General features: G+C 53.2%; 1 protein-coding gene across 3 annotated transcripts; it reads right to left on the reverse strand.

Moving 5' to 3' along the window:
* Positions 1 to 2,451: 2,451 nt before the first annotated feature.
* On the reverse strand, positions 2,452 to 5,251 carry EGR3 (early growth response 3). 3 transcript variants are annotated; one of them, XM_066361097.1, is made up of 3 exons: positions 5,020 to 5,134; positions 4,545 to 4,597; positions 2,452 to 3,691 (listed from the first exon to the last, which is right to left on the reverse strand). In XM_066361097.1, exons 2-3 carry the CDS (start codon positions 4,582 to 4,584, stop codon positions 2,682 to 2,684), a joined length of 1,050 nt encoding a protein of 349 aa, XP_066217194.1. In that variant the 5' UTR covers positions 4,585 to 4,597; positions 5,020 to 5,134; the 3' UTR covers positions 2,452 to 2,681. The 3 variants fall into 3 exon arrangements, with proteins under 3 accessions (XP_066217194.1, XP_066217193.1, XP_066217195.1); XM_066361096.1 differs by lacking the exon at positions 4,545 to 4,597 and having other exon boundaries at positions 5,020 to 5,251; XM_066361098.1 differs by lacking the exons at positions 4,545 to 4,597; positions 5,020 to 5,134 and adding an exon at positions 4,500 to 4,532.
* Positions 5,252 to 12,609: the final 7,358 nt, after the last annotated feature.

Below are 12,609 nucleotides of genomic sequence, written 5' to 3' on the forward strand. Positions count from 1 at the left end.
AAATAAGGAGATTTATAAGTCAGTTGATTGTCAGCAAACACAATATATTTACTGTATTAGCATTTGCTCACAGTGCAAATGGTACAACATTACACCATTTCAATATTTCGGTTTTTAAAAATGCTGTTTTCATTAGCTATATTATATTGGCATAACAATGTGACAAAGGAGCAGATGAAATGTTGGTGAAGAATTTCACCTTTTCACAATATCAAGCATATTTTTTTAACCTTAGTATAAGGTACTATAAATCCAAGAAATAGAAACATCCACAAAATATATTACATCTGGTTTGTCTTTTTCTAAGTACTCAACTTTATACAAAAGTCTTTCAAAAAATATCATTCCCCATAGGTTTTCCTGTTTAAAACCTAATTTTTTTTCTCTCAGTTCACATAAGTTAGAGTGCATATTCTTTTTTTTTTTTTTAAACATGCAGACATATAAAAAGAATCTGGATAGCACAACCTTTTGGCAACAGAGTTATTTTGCTCTTAGTTTAGCTTAAATGTCTGAGAACAGTTTTATTAAAACAAAGGAAAACTCAGTTATCATGCAGTGACATGCATAAGCCAGAAGGAGCAAGGAAAAATATTAAAGGGTATCTGATTCCTCCTTCCAGCTTTGAAGTGACCAAAATTTTTGTTTTGAATAATCATCACATTATAAAAAGTATTCAGCAAAATACTGTCTCTGCAAAGAAAGATTTTACCCCTCAGCTGAAAAAATAATAAGCCCTCCTGGCAAACTTCATCCTCCTCTTCTCTCTCCTACAAAAAGTCCAAGTACCTGGAAAGAAATCCACAATCCCCCTGCTCTTTGATCCCCCCTCTTCACTACCCTCCTTTTAGTATTATTTATCCACCACACACAAAAAAACAACAGTGCTTTTTTTTTTCTTAAAAAAAAAAGTAAGTAACGCATAAAGTGACTTTACAAACAGATATTCTGTAAACTCCAGACCTTTGTTCCTTCTCTCTGGGCAGCTTACTGACCACAGGAGAAACAACGTGTATAGGAAACAGTACATTCAGTCAGGACTGCTGGCAGCTGTGTCAGTGAACAACCTTCCCTACTACTCCACTTACAAAGAGTCACCCCTGTGTGGAGAAGGGCTGGGGAGGAGAGGGGTGCCTGAGAAGAGGTGAGGTAGGGCTGGGAGAAGGTGAGACTGGGGAATGGAAAAGATAACACCTCATTAACCAACATGGATTAATGCAAAAATCCCTATGTCTTTGAGGAAAATTTGGGCAGAGATGTGTATGTGTGTATATGTATGTATATGTGTGTGTACATATACACACACACATACATACATAAAATGTATATATACTCATACACACATATAGATATAATCTCAAGTAAATTTTTCATAAAAAATAAACCATTTACAGATGTATATGCCTACAAATCATTTTCTTTATTCCAGTGCACTGCACTGGATAACCACGTACCTTTGGAGATTTATTTTGCTAGGAATACATATTGTGTGTATGTGATATATAGATGTGTGTGTGTGTGTGTGTGTGTGTACACACACACCATATACATAGACTTGAAGTCTACCTGCTGGTGACCAAGGGCAAAAAAGGAGCCTGCTTTCCCACCAACGGTGGGAAGAAAAAATGAGTGTGTGAGTGAGAGAAAGCAAAGAGACGATGAAATGGGGTGGCTGGTTGAGGCCTTCCTTTGAAAGAGGTGGAAGAAGGCTTAGAGGGAGGAGGGAGAAGAGGGTTGGGGAAGGGCGGAGGGCAAACTCGGGACATAGATTTTGAAAAGTGGGGCTGAGGAAATGCATTTTGAAAAAGGCAGGTTCAGGGATGGCTGTTCCTTTTCCCCAGAGATCAAACTGCTCTTGGGCCTAACGGGGAAGTCCCGGAAAAGGTGGGGTTCCGACGGGCCGAACCCTAAGCGGCGGAGGCGGCACCGCGGCGGTGGCATCTGAGGCATTTCTGTAAGAAACATTATTTCTGAAAAGATGGAAGACCGGTCTCCTCTGGCCACGTGCAGGCCCCTAACCTGGGACTGTCCCACAGCGGGCTGGGAACCCGAAGTGGGGAAGAGTTTGGGGTGGACACAGCTCAGTTCAGCTCAAGAGTCTGACACACACGCGCGCGCGTCCACAAACACACACGCGCGCACACACGCGAGCACGCACACTCGCGCGCATCACCGCACGTAGGCGCGCCTGCGTGAGGCGGGCGGCGAGCTCTGCGCTTTGGTGCGTTCCTTACCCTCTCCCCTCTGTGGGGTCTTCGAGGGGAAACCAAGGGAGACGCGGGGGTACCCGCGAGGTGCTTGAGTCAAACGAGGCTTGAGTGGGACCCCCGCCTTTAGTCCCCCGCAGGTCCTTGGCGCGGCCCAGCGGCCCCTGGATCAAGACGATCCGAACTGAACAAAGCCAGCTAGACGCCACCTTTCCGCCCCCCGCCCCCCACCCCACGCCTTGGCTAAAGACTGGCAGAGGGTCAGCGAGGGGAAGGCGCCTTCTGCCCTGGCCCCCGACGGTTGGCCGGTGTGAAAGAGTGAAGCGGGGGACATCGAAGGGGAACAAGGGACCTTACGTCCATGGAGAGGCCAGGATGCGGCCACTGCGCCTCCGTGGCTAGCTTTTCCGCTGCTTTCAGGCTAGCAGCAGGGAGACACTGAAGGGGGAAAGTGCGAATCTGGGGGCCCGAGCCTCAGGCACAGGTGGTGACCACAGGGGCCAGGGTCACAGGGGGCGCTGAGGACGCAGAAGGCGCACTCCCCTTCTCCGCCTTCTTCTCCTTTTGCTTGAGGTGGATCTTGGCGTGGCGCTTGCGCTCATCGCTGCGTGCAAACTTGCGCCCGCAGAACTCGCAGGCAAAGGGCTTCTCGCCCGTATGCGTGCGGATGTGAGTGGTAAGGTGGTCGCTGCGGCTGAAGCTCCGCATGCAGATCCGGCACTGGAAGGGCTTGTGGCCGGTGTGGATGCGCAGGTGCCGGGTCAGCTCGTCAGAGCGGCTGAAACGGCGGTCGCAGCCCTCCGCCGGGCACGCGTGGGGCCGCTCGTGGAGCGGGGTCTTGCTAGGTCGGTTGGGGTACTTGCGGGGCCGAATGGGTTTGAGCGTAAGTGGCGGCTGAGGCAGGCTGCCAAAGCCTGGGTGGATTTGCTTGTCTTTGAATGCCTTGATGGTCTCCAGAGGAGTAATAGGGGGCGGGTTGACTCGAATGGGGTCCATGCCCTGGAAGGGCTTGTGCTCCGGAATAGAACTCATGTCGTTGGGGTGGTGATATAGGTTGTAGTCAGGAATCATAGGGAAGAGATTGCTGTCCAAGGCCGGCTTGGCTGATTGATAATCCTGGGGGGAATAGGCGAGCCCCGGGTTGCCCTGGGGGTCGTGGAAAGACACAGGCTCCGAGTAGAGATCACTGCAGTTAGAATAGGGGGGCAGAGCCGGATACATGGCTTCTACATCGCCCTGTGGTGGCTGCACCATGCTGGCTGTGGAGGTCTGAGTGCTGAGTGCCCCTGAGGCCGGGGGCACCCCCAAAATGCCGGCGCTCATGAGGCTAATGATATTGTCTTGGCACCAGTTGGAAGGGGAGTCGAAGGCGAACTTTCCCAAGTAGGTCACGGTCTTGTTGCCGGGGGCTGGCTGGAAGGAGCTCGAATAAGAGAGTTCCGGGTTGGGCTTCTCGTTGGTCAGACCTATGTCCATCACATTCTCTGCGGAGAGCGGGGGAGAGAGGAGAGGAGTGAGTGAAGCCAAGCCGGTTCCAGGGCCGGGGTGCCCAGGTCTTGGCCCAGGTGTGGAGGGTGCGGCCAGGCGGAGTGTGCAGCTCATGGGGTAAGAGGAAAGCGGCGCCCGGCGCAAAGCCGGCGGTGCCGCGCTCCCGGGCGCAACCTGGATACAGCAAAAATACTACGGATCGGGGTGTGGAGTGGCTGCTGCACACACACCGCACACGCCGCGCACACATTCACGTACCACACACACACACACAAACGCGCGCGCGCGCGCGCACTCGAAAAGCATTGTTGTTTCCGAGGTAGGGCGGGCAGGTAGCTGCAGCTACAGGTAGTTTCAGACCCTGAGCGCGCAGGGCTCTCGCTCTCTAGCGCACACCACTCGGCCTGTTCCCCTAGCCCTGTCCGCGCTGGGACGCTGAGCCTTTCCTGCCCGGACGAAGCCCTCCTTGCGCACTGTGCCTGGGTCAATGACCCCGAGAGCTCCGACGCTTTGTCTTTGGAGCGTAGAGGGGTGCTGCCTTCAAAGGGAGCTCGCCCGCTGCCCCCTCTCCCCCCGCCCCACTGCCCCCGGCCCAGACTCCTCCGGGCCTGAAGAAGCTTTCGGCTTTTGCTGAGGGAGAAAGCCCAGCCCCAGCTAGCGAGGGTGGAGGGCGGTGGAAAACCGGCCCGCGTCTCCACGGCAGGAGTGGCCAATCTTCCCAAGCTCCTAGACCCGGGGATCGCCCCCACCCCGGGGCAGCCCTCGCGCAGGTGGACCCCCTCCCTCTTCCCACCGTCCCCACACCTCCACGGGGTTGCTGAACGCCCCGGAAAGGCAGCGTCGCAGTACCTCTCCCACCGCGGGGACTCCACGCCGCACAAGGCTCCATCCCGGGTGGGGGGCTGAGGGAGTAAGGAGGGAGAGCGCGGGTGAAAGGGACGCTCGGCTCCTCCCGGGAAAGGGGGCGACGGCACCACGCCTTGCGCGCAGCCCGGCGATCGCGCCCCCTGAGTGGAGAACCCCAGAGCCGATTGCACCTACCTCCCTCCGGTCGGCGGCTGCCCCCACCCGGGAGAACAGAAGCCTCTACCGTGGCGTCGCCAACCGAGCCTTCCCGTTCGGGGAGGGCGGGGGGAGTGGGTGGGAAAAGCAACTCGCCCCCGGGAAAATTCCCAGTGCGCCCCCATCTCTCCATCCATCCATCCACCCATCCATCCACCGTCCATCCATCCATCCATCCATCCATCCGTCACTAGCTCGTTCTCTCCTCCTCTTCCTCTCCCTCTCCTTCCTCGCTGCCTCGCCGCCTCCCCGCAGTCCTTACCTGTAGCCATCTGATTGTAATGGGCCACAGAATCACTGCTGCCGGAGAAGAGGTTGAGCGCGCTGGGGATCTCCTCGGGGTACAGATTGTCAGGCAGTTGGTTCAGCAAACTGCTCATGGTCACCGGCAGCTTCTCGGCGAGTTTGCCGGTCATAGCACTCCCGAGCTGCCGCCGCCGCCACAGCCGCCACCGCCGCCGCTCGCTCCTAACGCAGCTTCCAGGCGAGCGGCATCCGAGAGGCGATCCGTGGTGCAAGAGAACAGCATGCGAGAGGGAAAGTTCGGGGGGTGGAGGGAGGGAATAGGGGAAGGGAGTAGGGGAAGGGGTGGGCCAGAGGAGGAAATCTCTTTTTGGGGGGTGGGTGGGAGAGAGGGCAAAGGGGGATAATCTTCTTCGGTGTTTGGCTGGTGCCGTGTGAGGCTGGGGGGGGGGGCGTGTGCGACGGGTGGGCTGGGGGCTGTGGTTGGGGGGGGGTGGTCTCAGCCGGAGGGGTCGGACGCGGCCTCAGTATTGATCTTACAAACAGACGCGCGCCGGCGGCCCCCCCGCCCCCCGATCCGCCACCGCTGCCGCTGCCGCCGCCGCCGCCACTGCCGCCGCCGCCGCCGCCTCTGCCGCTGCTGCTGCCGCTGCTACCACCACCACCAGCCCCGCCGCTTCCTAGCAAGCTCACTGCTGCCCAAAAGCTCCCAGCCAGGGAACTCCACCAGCCTATTTATCCGAGCCCGGGGAAAGCTCCGTGACGTAGCTGCCCATATATGGACAGACAAAGCCCAGCGAAGGGGCGCGACGTCACAATGGAAGCTCCTCACAATGGAACATTAGAAAGCAGGAAGCGTGCCGCAGCCAGCGTGCGGCGTCCGCACCTCGCGGATCTGGAAACAAACAAACAAATAAACAAAATAAAAAACGAAAGGGAGAAACGGAAGAGAAGAAAGAAGTGCCATTCGAGAGGAGAGAGGAAAGAGAATGCAACTGAATGCAAAGCGTAAAGCACGCAGCGCGGGTTTGAAAAAACCATAACCGTCTTTATTTTGTGTCTGCACTAGAAGGCCCTGGGACAGCGCGGTGGGGGCCCTGGAGGGTGTGTGTGTGTGTGTGTGTGGGGGTGTGCAGTGTTGTTTGCTAGTGGCCTCAACACCCCTAGCAGGAAGAAAGAGAGTTGAAAACCCCGGGTGATGTCCCTTTGCAGCCTAGGAATTTATGGGGAACCCGGAAGGCGTGCGTTCCCAGGCTCCTGCCGCTCTTTTCTCATCCAGGACGTGCCTGCTCCTGGGAGAAAGGGAGCGCGTCTTTTGGAGGAGGATTCCAGCACGTTAGGGATACCTGGTCCCGGATTCCGAGAACTTTTGTACCGCCCTCTCTCTGACTCGCCGCCCCCACCCCTCCCTCTCTCAGTGCCCCTGACCCTGCGAGGACTCCCAGGTGAATGCCGGTTCCAGGAGAATCGTAGTTGCAAAGAATTCTGCGCGAAGGCGAGAATCCCATACATTTAGCGTCGAGGATGTGCGGTGTTCTTGGTAAAGAAGAAAAAATGAATTTGAGCGGATAGGAAACACGTGCACCAAGTCCTCGATAAATTCCCAACGGTTCTTAAGCACCGGCTTTGGCCACGGGATAGCAGGAGGGCCTACCAGGCCCAGGCGCAGCCGCTTTCTGTCGCTGCCTGGGAAGGGCCACTGAGTTGCAGCAGGATCATGCCGAACTCCAGAGTCTGACACTACAGGCCTCCATAGTCTCTACCCTTCCCATCGCCTTCTACAGGCAGTCCCTGGCGTTCTGCAGTCAAGGGACGCCTGTTTGCTGACCAGAGCGCTGTCACCTCCCGTAGCGGCAGCAGATCCCGGGGGCGGCTGATATGTTCCCTGAGGCCCGATCCCAGAGCGCGAGTCGCCAAGCCCAGGAGTAGGGGAGGAGAGGAAGGGAATGTGGGGGAGCGACCCGAATCACACGGGCTTGGCGTGGGAGGATTCCCTCCTCCATGTACGCGTGGGCGCAGTGAATCCTGCTTTCCTCGCTGGGGAGTCGAATTGGGGGAACTTGCATTTATCAGGGGGAGTGGGTGTGCTGACAGGAGGAAGAGAGGATACCCGGGCCTCATGCCGTGGGAGGGCCACGCGGGCCGGGGACGCGTGGGAAGAACTCCCGAGCTGCACACCGCGGTGGGGATGGAGGACAACCTCGCTCTCCTCCCCTCCATTTCACTCGGTGGAGAACTGGGAGGGGCCGGCCTCCCCCGGATCTTCTCCGGTCTTTAGGAAAGAAGGGATTCCCGCAGCCCGTGAGTCCCTTCTCCCTCGCTTCTGCAGCCACTCCAGCCAGGCTCCCGTACCTATACCGGGGTGGCACTGCGCCCCCGGGCTCTCCTCCGCCCACAAGGCGCGGGGAGAGAGCGCTCTGCAGCGGTCCCGGCTCCGGCCGGAATCAGGGCGTGCAGCGCCTCCCGCCTCCGGCTCCCTCCCTGGGGGGGCGGGCGGCCGGCCCGAGGACGTGGGCGGCAGTGTGAGACCGGCTGGGCGCGGGAGGGGTTCTCGCGGGTGCAGGGAGGGTCGCCGGGCGGCGGGCCAAGCCGGGAAGAGCCATACAAGGAGCGGATCCGGTGACGCGCCGGCCGCGCCCCTTCTCCTTCTCTATTTGGCTGCAGATTCCGGTCCCCGGATTTGCATATTTTGGCATCCAGTGGAAATGGAAAGAAGAACGGAACCCGCAGCCTTTAAAGGAACCGCACGGGCTGTAGCGTCGCCTAGAGAGGCGGTCTTGGGGGGGGGGGGGCGTGAAATATTAGCCAGAAGCTCGGGCCTCAGGCCAAAGACCTGGCAGTAGAGGCGGGGCGGGGAGCGGCCCTCCAATCCTAGCCCTGGCCCCTCGGAGGCGCCTTCTGCTGCATGTGTCCCGGAAAGTGGCAGGGGTCTCCGTAGGTTCCTGCAGGCGCGGAGACTCCGTGAGGTCTGTGGCCTAGGGCGAACCGCAGGCCCTAACGTTGACTGCAGTGCCCATGTTTCCCCGCGAGAGGCACAGCTCAGCCTGCGGGGGTGGAGGAAAGGAAGTAAGAGAACTCCAGGCCGCCCTGCTTAATTCCGGAGGATCGGACCGGGGTGCACCTCCTCCCCACCTGTTGAAACCTCTCCCCAGGAGAGGAATGTGAGAAGCTAGAATCCCTAGTTTTGTTCGATAGAGGCTCGCGTTAGGAAAGGCAGAGGCAGTGGGAATGTTTGGGATCCTTGAGAGCTTCCAGAGCTCCAAAGACCGTGGAGGAGTGCAGCCTCTCCAGAGATGGCCCCTAAACACTCTTAGACTGGTCTTTCTTGTTGCACCCGAGGAGAAGCATAAGTTGGGCTTGCCGGCTTGCTCCATAGCCTGATTACATGTTGATGAGATTGGATAGAAGGGTTCTTTTGGGGGGCGCAAATGTCTTCCCCCTTCTTCCTACTAGTTCTTGACATAAAACAGGAGTCTTCAATTAAACAAGTATTCATTAAAACTTCAGTGTGATCATGGACAACTTTCTTTCTTAGCCTCAGTTTCCTTGTCTGTATTTTGGGATAATAATAGTACTTTAGAAAGGATTAACATAGATAATCCTCATAGGGTACTTATGCTAGACCCCTAGCAAGCACTCACTAAATGGCAATTATTAATGTTCAATTGTATTCTCTCCCACCCTACCATGTGACAGAAAAACCCTTTCTGCTTGTGTGTCTTAGGAGTGAGTGTAAGTGATATAGGGAGTAAAAAGAGCCAGGTATGGAACTCCATCTCATATCAGTGTGGTCATACACCAGAAGCATTAATGTTTGTTATATAAGGGGAAAAGGAAAGTCCTATTCATGTGCCAGCTACCTGATGGGCACAGCACCAATGTAGAGATGGTTAAGGATGGTCTTCACTCTGTAGGAGCCCAGGCAAGCATTGAACCCTCAATAGCTGGTGGTGACATAGGCAGGGTTCAAAGAACTCACTCCCTTGCTCTTTAACACTTTGGAATATCCTTCTAGACATTTTTGGAGGCTAACTGTGGCCTTCAGGGTAGGGTGAGGGATTCTGGTGCCCTTCCTTCCCTCTGTCATGAAAGGAGCCACGCTGGGGACAGCCTGCCTCTGAGCATAGGCCCTCACGGCTTGGCTCCTGTTCAGGTTGTATCTCACACAGATATACTGTGTCACCGTGATGATGGTGGCAGACGGAGGCTAGGGTTTTGTGGCAAGAGGTGACAACCCTGGGTATAGAGTGGGATAGGGTATTTGGAATGGCTGCTTGTAGACTAGTAGCATTCTCCCTTCTGGTTGCCAAGCCTTGAAAGCAGCACAGAAAAAATAGTTTCTCTCCCTCCTCCTTTTTTTCTCTCTCCCTCCTGAACAGGGGCTGGGGGTGATTGTCTGTTTTATTGGCGGGCTCAGGTGAGATTGCCAAGGGCCTAATTAACTGAACTCCAAGCTCTGGACTTGTTGGGGAGCGAGTAGGCACTGGTTCAGGGCATCCTCACCCTGGAGATGGTGAAAGGCAGGCCCGACCCCTCTGCGCAGGGCCAAGGCCGCCCTGCCTCTGGCTGCTCTCTGGAATCCAGCTAGCCTCACCAGCTGCATTATGGGCACTGTGGCTGCTTGTGAGGGCAGTGGGTGTGTTTGTCTTGATTAAAGGATAAAAGAAGGAGGAGATGTGGTTCTAGACATCCACTGCAGAAAAAAGCCAGGTGTTGCTCTCTCTTGCTCCTTAGTTCTGCAGTCACCTCTGCCCTCTGAACTTTAGCTCCCCTTTTTGGTAAAGAGGTCCAGGCTTTCTCTACTGTCTTAAAAGAAAGAAACCCCAAATTAATTCAGGGGTATTCGTGACTTAATGCATTGCCCTTCTCAGAATGTATTTGAATTTTAAAAGAAATTACCTAGACAGGTGTTGGTCAAATAAGTTTGTAAAGATGATGTATATGTTTGCTTGCTTGTGGTTTGCATTGGGGGCTGGGCAACACCAGATATAGTGGTCTGTGAGGTTGCAGGTCGCCTTCCTGCTTGGGAGGGGCCATTGTCTTGCTAATGTTTACTGGAAGAGAGATTCTGCCCCCACTGCCAAGGGGTGCTGGAGGATTTCTTCTTTCTCTCCTCCCTGATCCCTTGCCCTCCATGGGAAAACAGGTTTTCTGCTTTTCCCTTGGCTTTTCTTGTGGCTTGCCTGTCTTGGTGAGACACCAATAAACAGAATGGCTCACTATCCTCCGACTCCGCCATTTCTTTAGCTACCATCTGCCCGAATTTAATGAGAACCTGCATGTGAATAGCCACCATGGTGGAGGTGGCCTCTGGCCTTACAACAGGGTAATATAAAACCCAAGGGAATTAAGCCCAGTGCTCCAGCACGATGCTTGGAGAATGAAAGGCGCTCATAAATGCTAGTGGAATGAGGTCTGAGTGAGGGTATCAGGCCCAGTAACAAAGAGTGGGAGATCTGGGCACAGAGAGAGTCTGGGGTTCCTCAAATTGCACCAGGCACCTATGTATAGAACCCACCTCCATGGGATTACTCCTGAATGACAGTTCTCTGGGAAGTCTTCAGTTGCTTTCCATTTTGGGTACCACACAGGAGATGGGCAGGTCACTGGTGAAATCTCTCTGGTCAGCCTTTCCTGCTGCTCTAGATAGAGGTCGCTGTCATTTCTTTGGCAATGACAGCCAGTTCTGAAGCAAAGTAGGTTTTGCCTAAAAGCTTGCAGAAGGGACATACTATTTTTTTTTTTAAATAAATTTTTATTAATGGTAATGGGATGACATTAATAAATCAGGGTACATATATTCAAAGAAAACATGTCTAGGTTACCTTGTCATTAAATTATGTTGCATACCCCTCGCCCAAAGTCAGATTGTCCTTCGCCACCCTCTATCTAGTTCTCTGTGCCCCTCCCCCTCCCCCTAACTCTCCCCCTGTCCTCCCTCCCCCCACCCCTGGTAACCACCACACACTTGTCCATGTCTCTTAGTCTCATTTTTATGTTCCACCAATGTATGGAATCATGTAGTTCTTGTTTTTTTCTGATTTACTTATTTCACTCCTTATAATGTTATCAAGATCCCACCATTTTGCTGTAAATGATCTGATGTCATCATTTCTTATGGCTGAGTAGTATTCCATAGTGTATATGTGCCACATCTTCTTTATCCAGTCTTCTATTGAAGGGTTTTTTGGTTGTTTCCATGTCTTGGCCACTGTGAACAGTGCTGCAATGAACATGGGGCTACATGTGTCTTCACGTATCAATGTTTCTGAGGTTTTGGGGTATATACCCAGTAGAGGGATTGCTGGGTCATAAGGTAGTTCTATTTGCAGTTTTTTGAGGAACCACCATACTTTCCTCCATAATGGTTGTACTACTTTACAGTCCCACCAACAGTGGATGAGGGTTCCTTTTTCTCCACAGCCTCTCCAACATTTGCTATTACCCGTCTTGTTGATAATAGCTAATCTAACAGGGGTGAGGTGGTATCTCATTGTAGTTTTGATTTGCATTTCCCTAATAACTAATGAAGCTGAGCATCTTTTCATATATCTGTTGGCCATTTGTATCTCTTCCTGGGAGAAGTATCTATTCATGTCTTCTTCCCATTTTTTTATTGGATTGTTTGTTTGTTTGTTGTTGAGTTTTATGAGTTCTTTGTAAATTTTGGAAATTAGGCCCTTATCTGAGCTGTTGTTTGAAAATATCATTTTCCATTTAGTTGGCTGTCTGTTTATTTTTATATCAGTTTCTCTTGCTGAGCAAAAACTTTTTATTCTGATGTAGTCCCATTCATTTATCTTTGCCTTCACTTCTCTTGCCATTGGAAGAAGGGACATACTATTGACAGCCAAGATGACTTTGGAGAGTAGGCTTGTGGCTCAGAGCTGGGACTGAGCCTCTTTTGGGGACTGCTGGAGGCTTTAGGCTTTCAGAGCCTCTGTACCTACAGAAGCTGGGGCACCAGGAGGCCCTGGGGACATACTTCATTTTCTTCATTCTTTACAGCTTGTAGGACTGTCTATCAGTGTACGTGTGTATGTGTGTATGTATATATATATAAACAGTGTAGGGCATTTGAAAGAGTCTGAGTAGTTAGTTGGAGAACAGCTGGACAGGATACCAGCTGAGCTAAGATTTGAACTCAGGACCTTATGACTCCAACACTACTGCTCTTAATTGCATTCTTTGTCCCCATTATGGCTGTCAGAGGAAAGAAATGAAATGGCAGATGTGGCCAAGAGGACAGCTAGGTATAGAACCTGTGAAGGCAATGAATAGAAGAAAGGCTAGCTGCAGTGTTGCCTCCCTGCACCCCTGGGACCCAGCATGGGGGAGGGAAGGAGCCCTCATCCAGGGGACAGTAAAGGGGCGTAGCACCCAGGGAAGGTCAAGGGGAACAGCATTCCCAGGCCTCCTAGTAGGTGGAATGGTAACTTTGACACTTTGAGCTCTGGTCCCACTGCCATAGGTTGTCTCAGAGGCCATAGCATCCTCTTCCAGCCAACTACACACTTCCATTTTCAACACTCGTTTGTGCCTTAATTCAAACTAACTCGTTGTAATCACGTTGAATGGGGTGTTTTTCATCATACTTCAAGCAATTTTG

This window comes from Saccopteryx leptura, chromosome 1 (genome assembly GCF_036850995.1).
Source record: "Saccopteryx leptura isolate mSacLep1 chromosome 1, mSacLep1_pri_phased_curated, whole genome shotgun sequence".
Classification (NCBI taxonomy): Eukaryota; Metazoa; Chordata; class Mammalia; order Chiroptera; family Emballonuridae; genus Saccopteryx; species Saccopteryx leptura.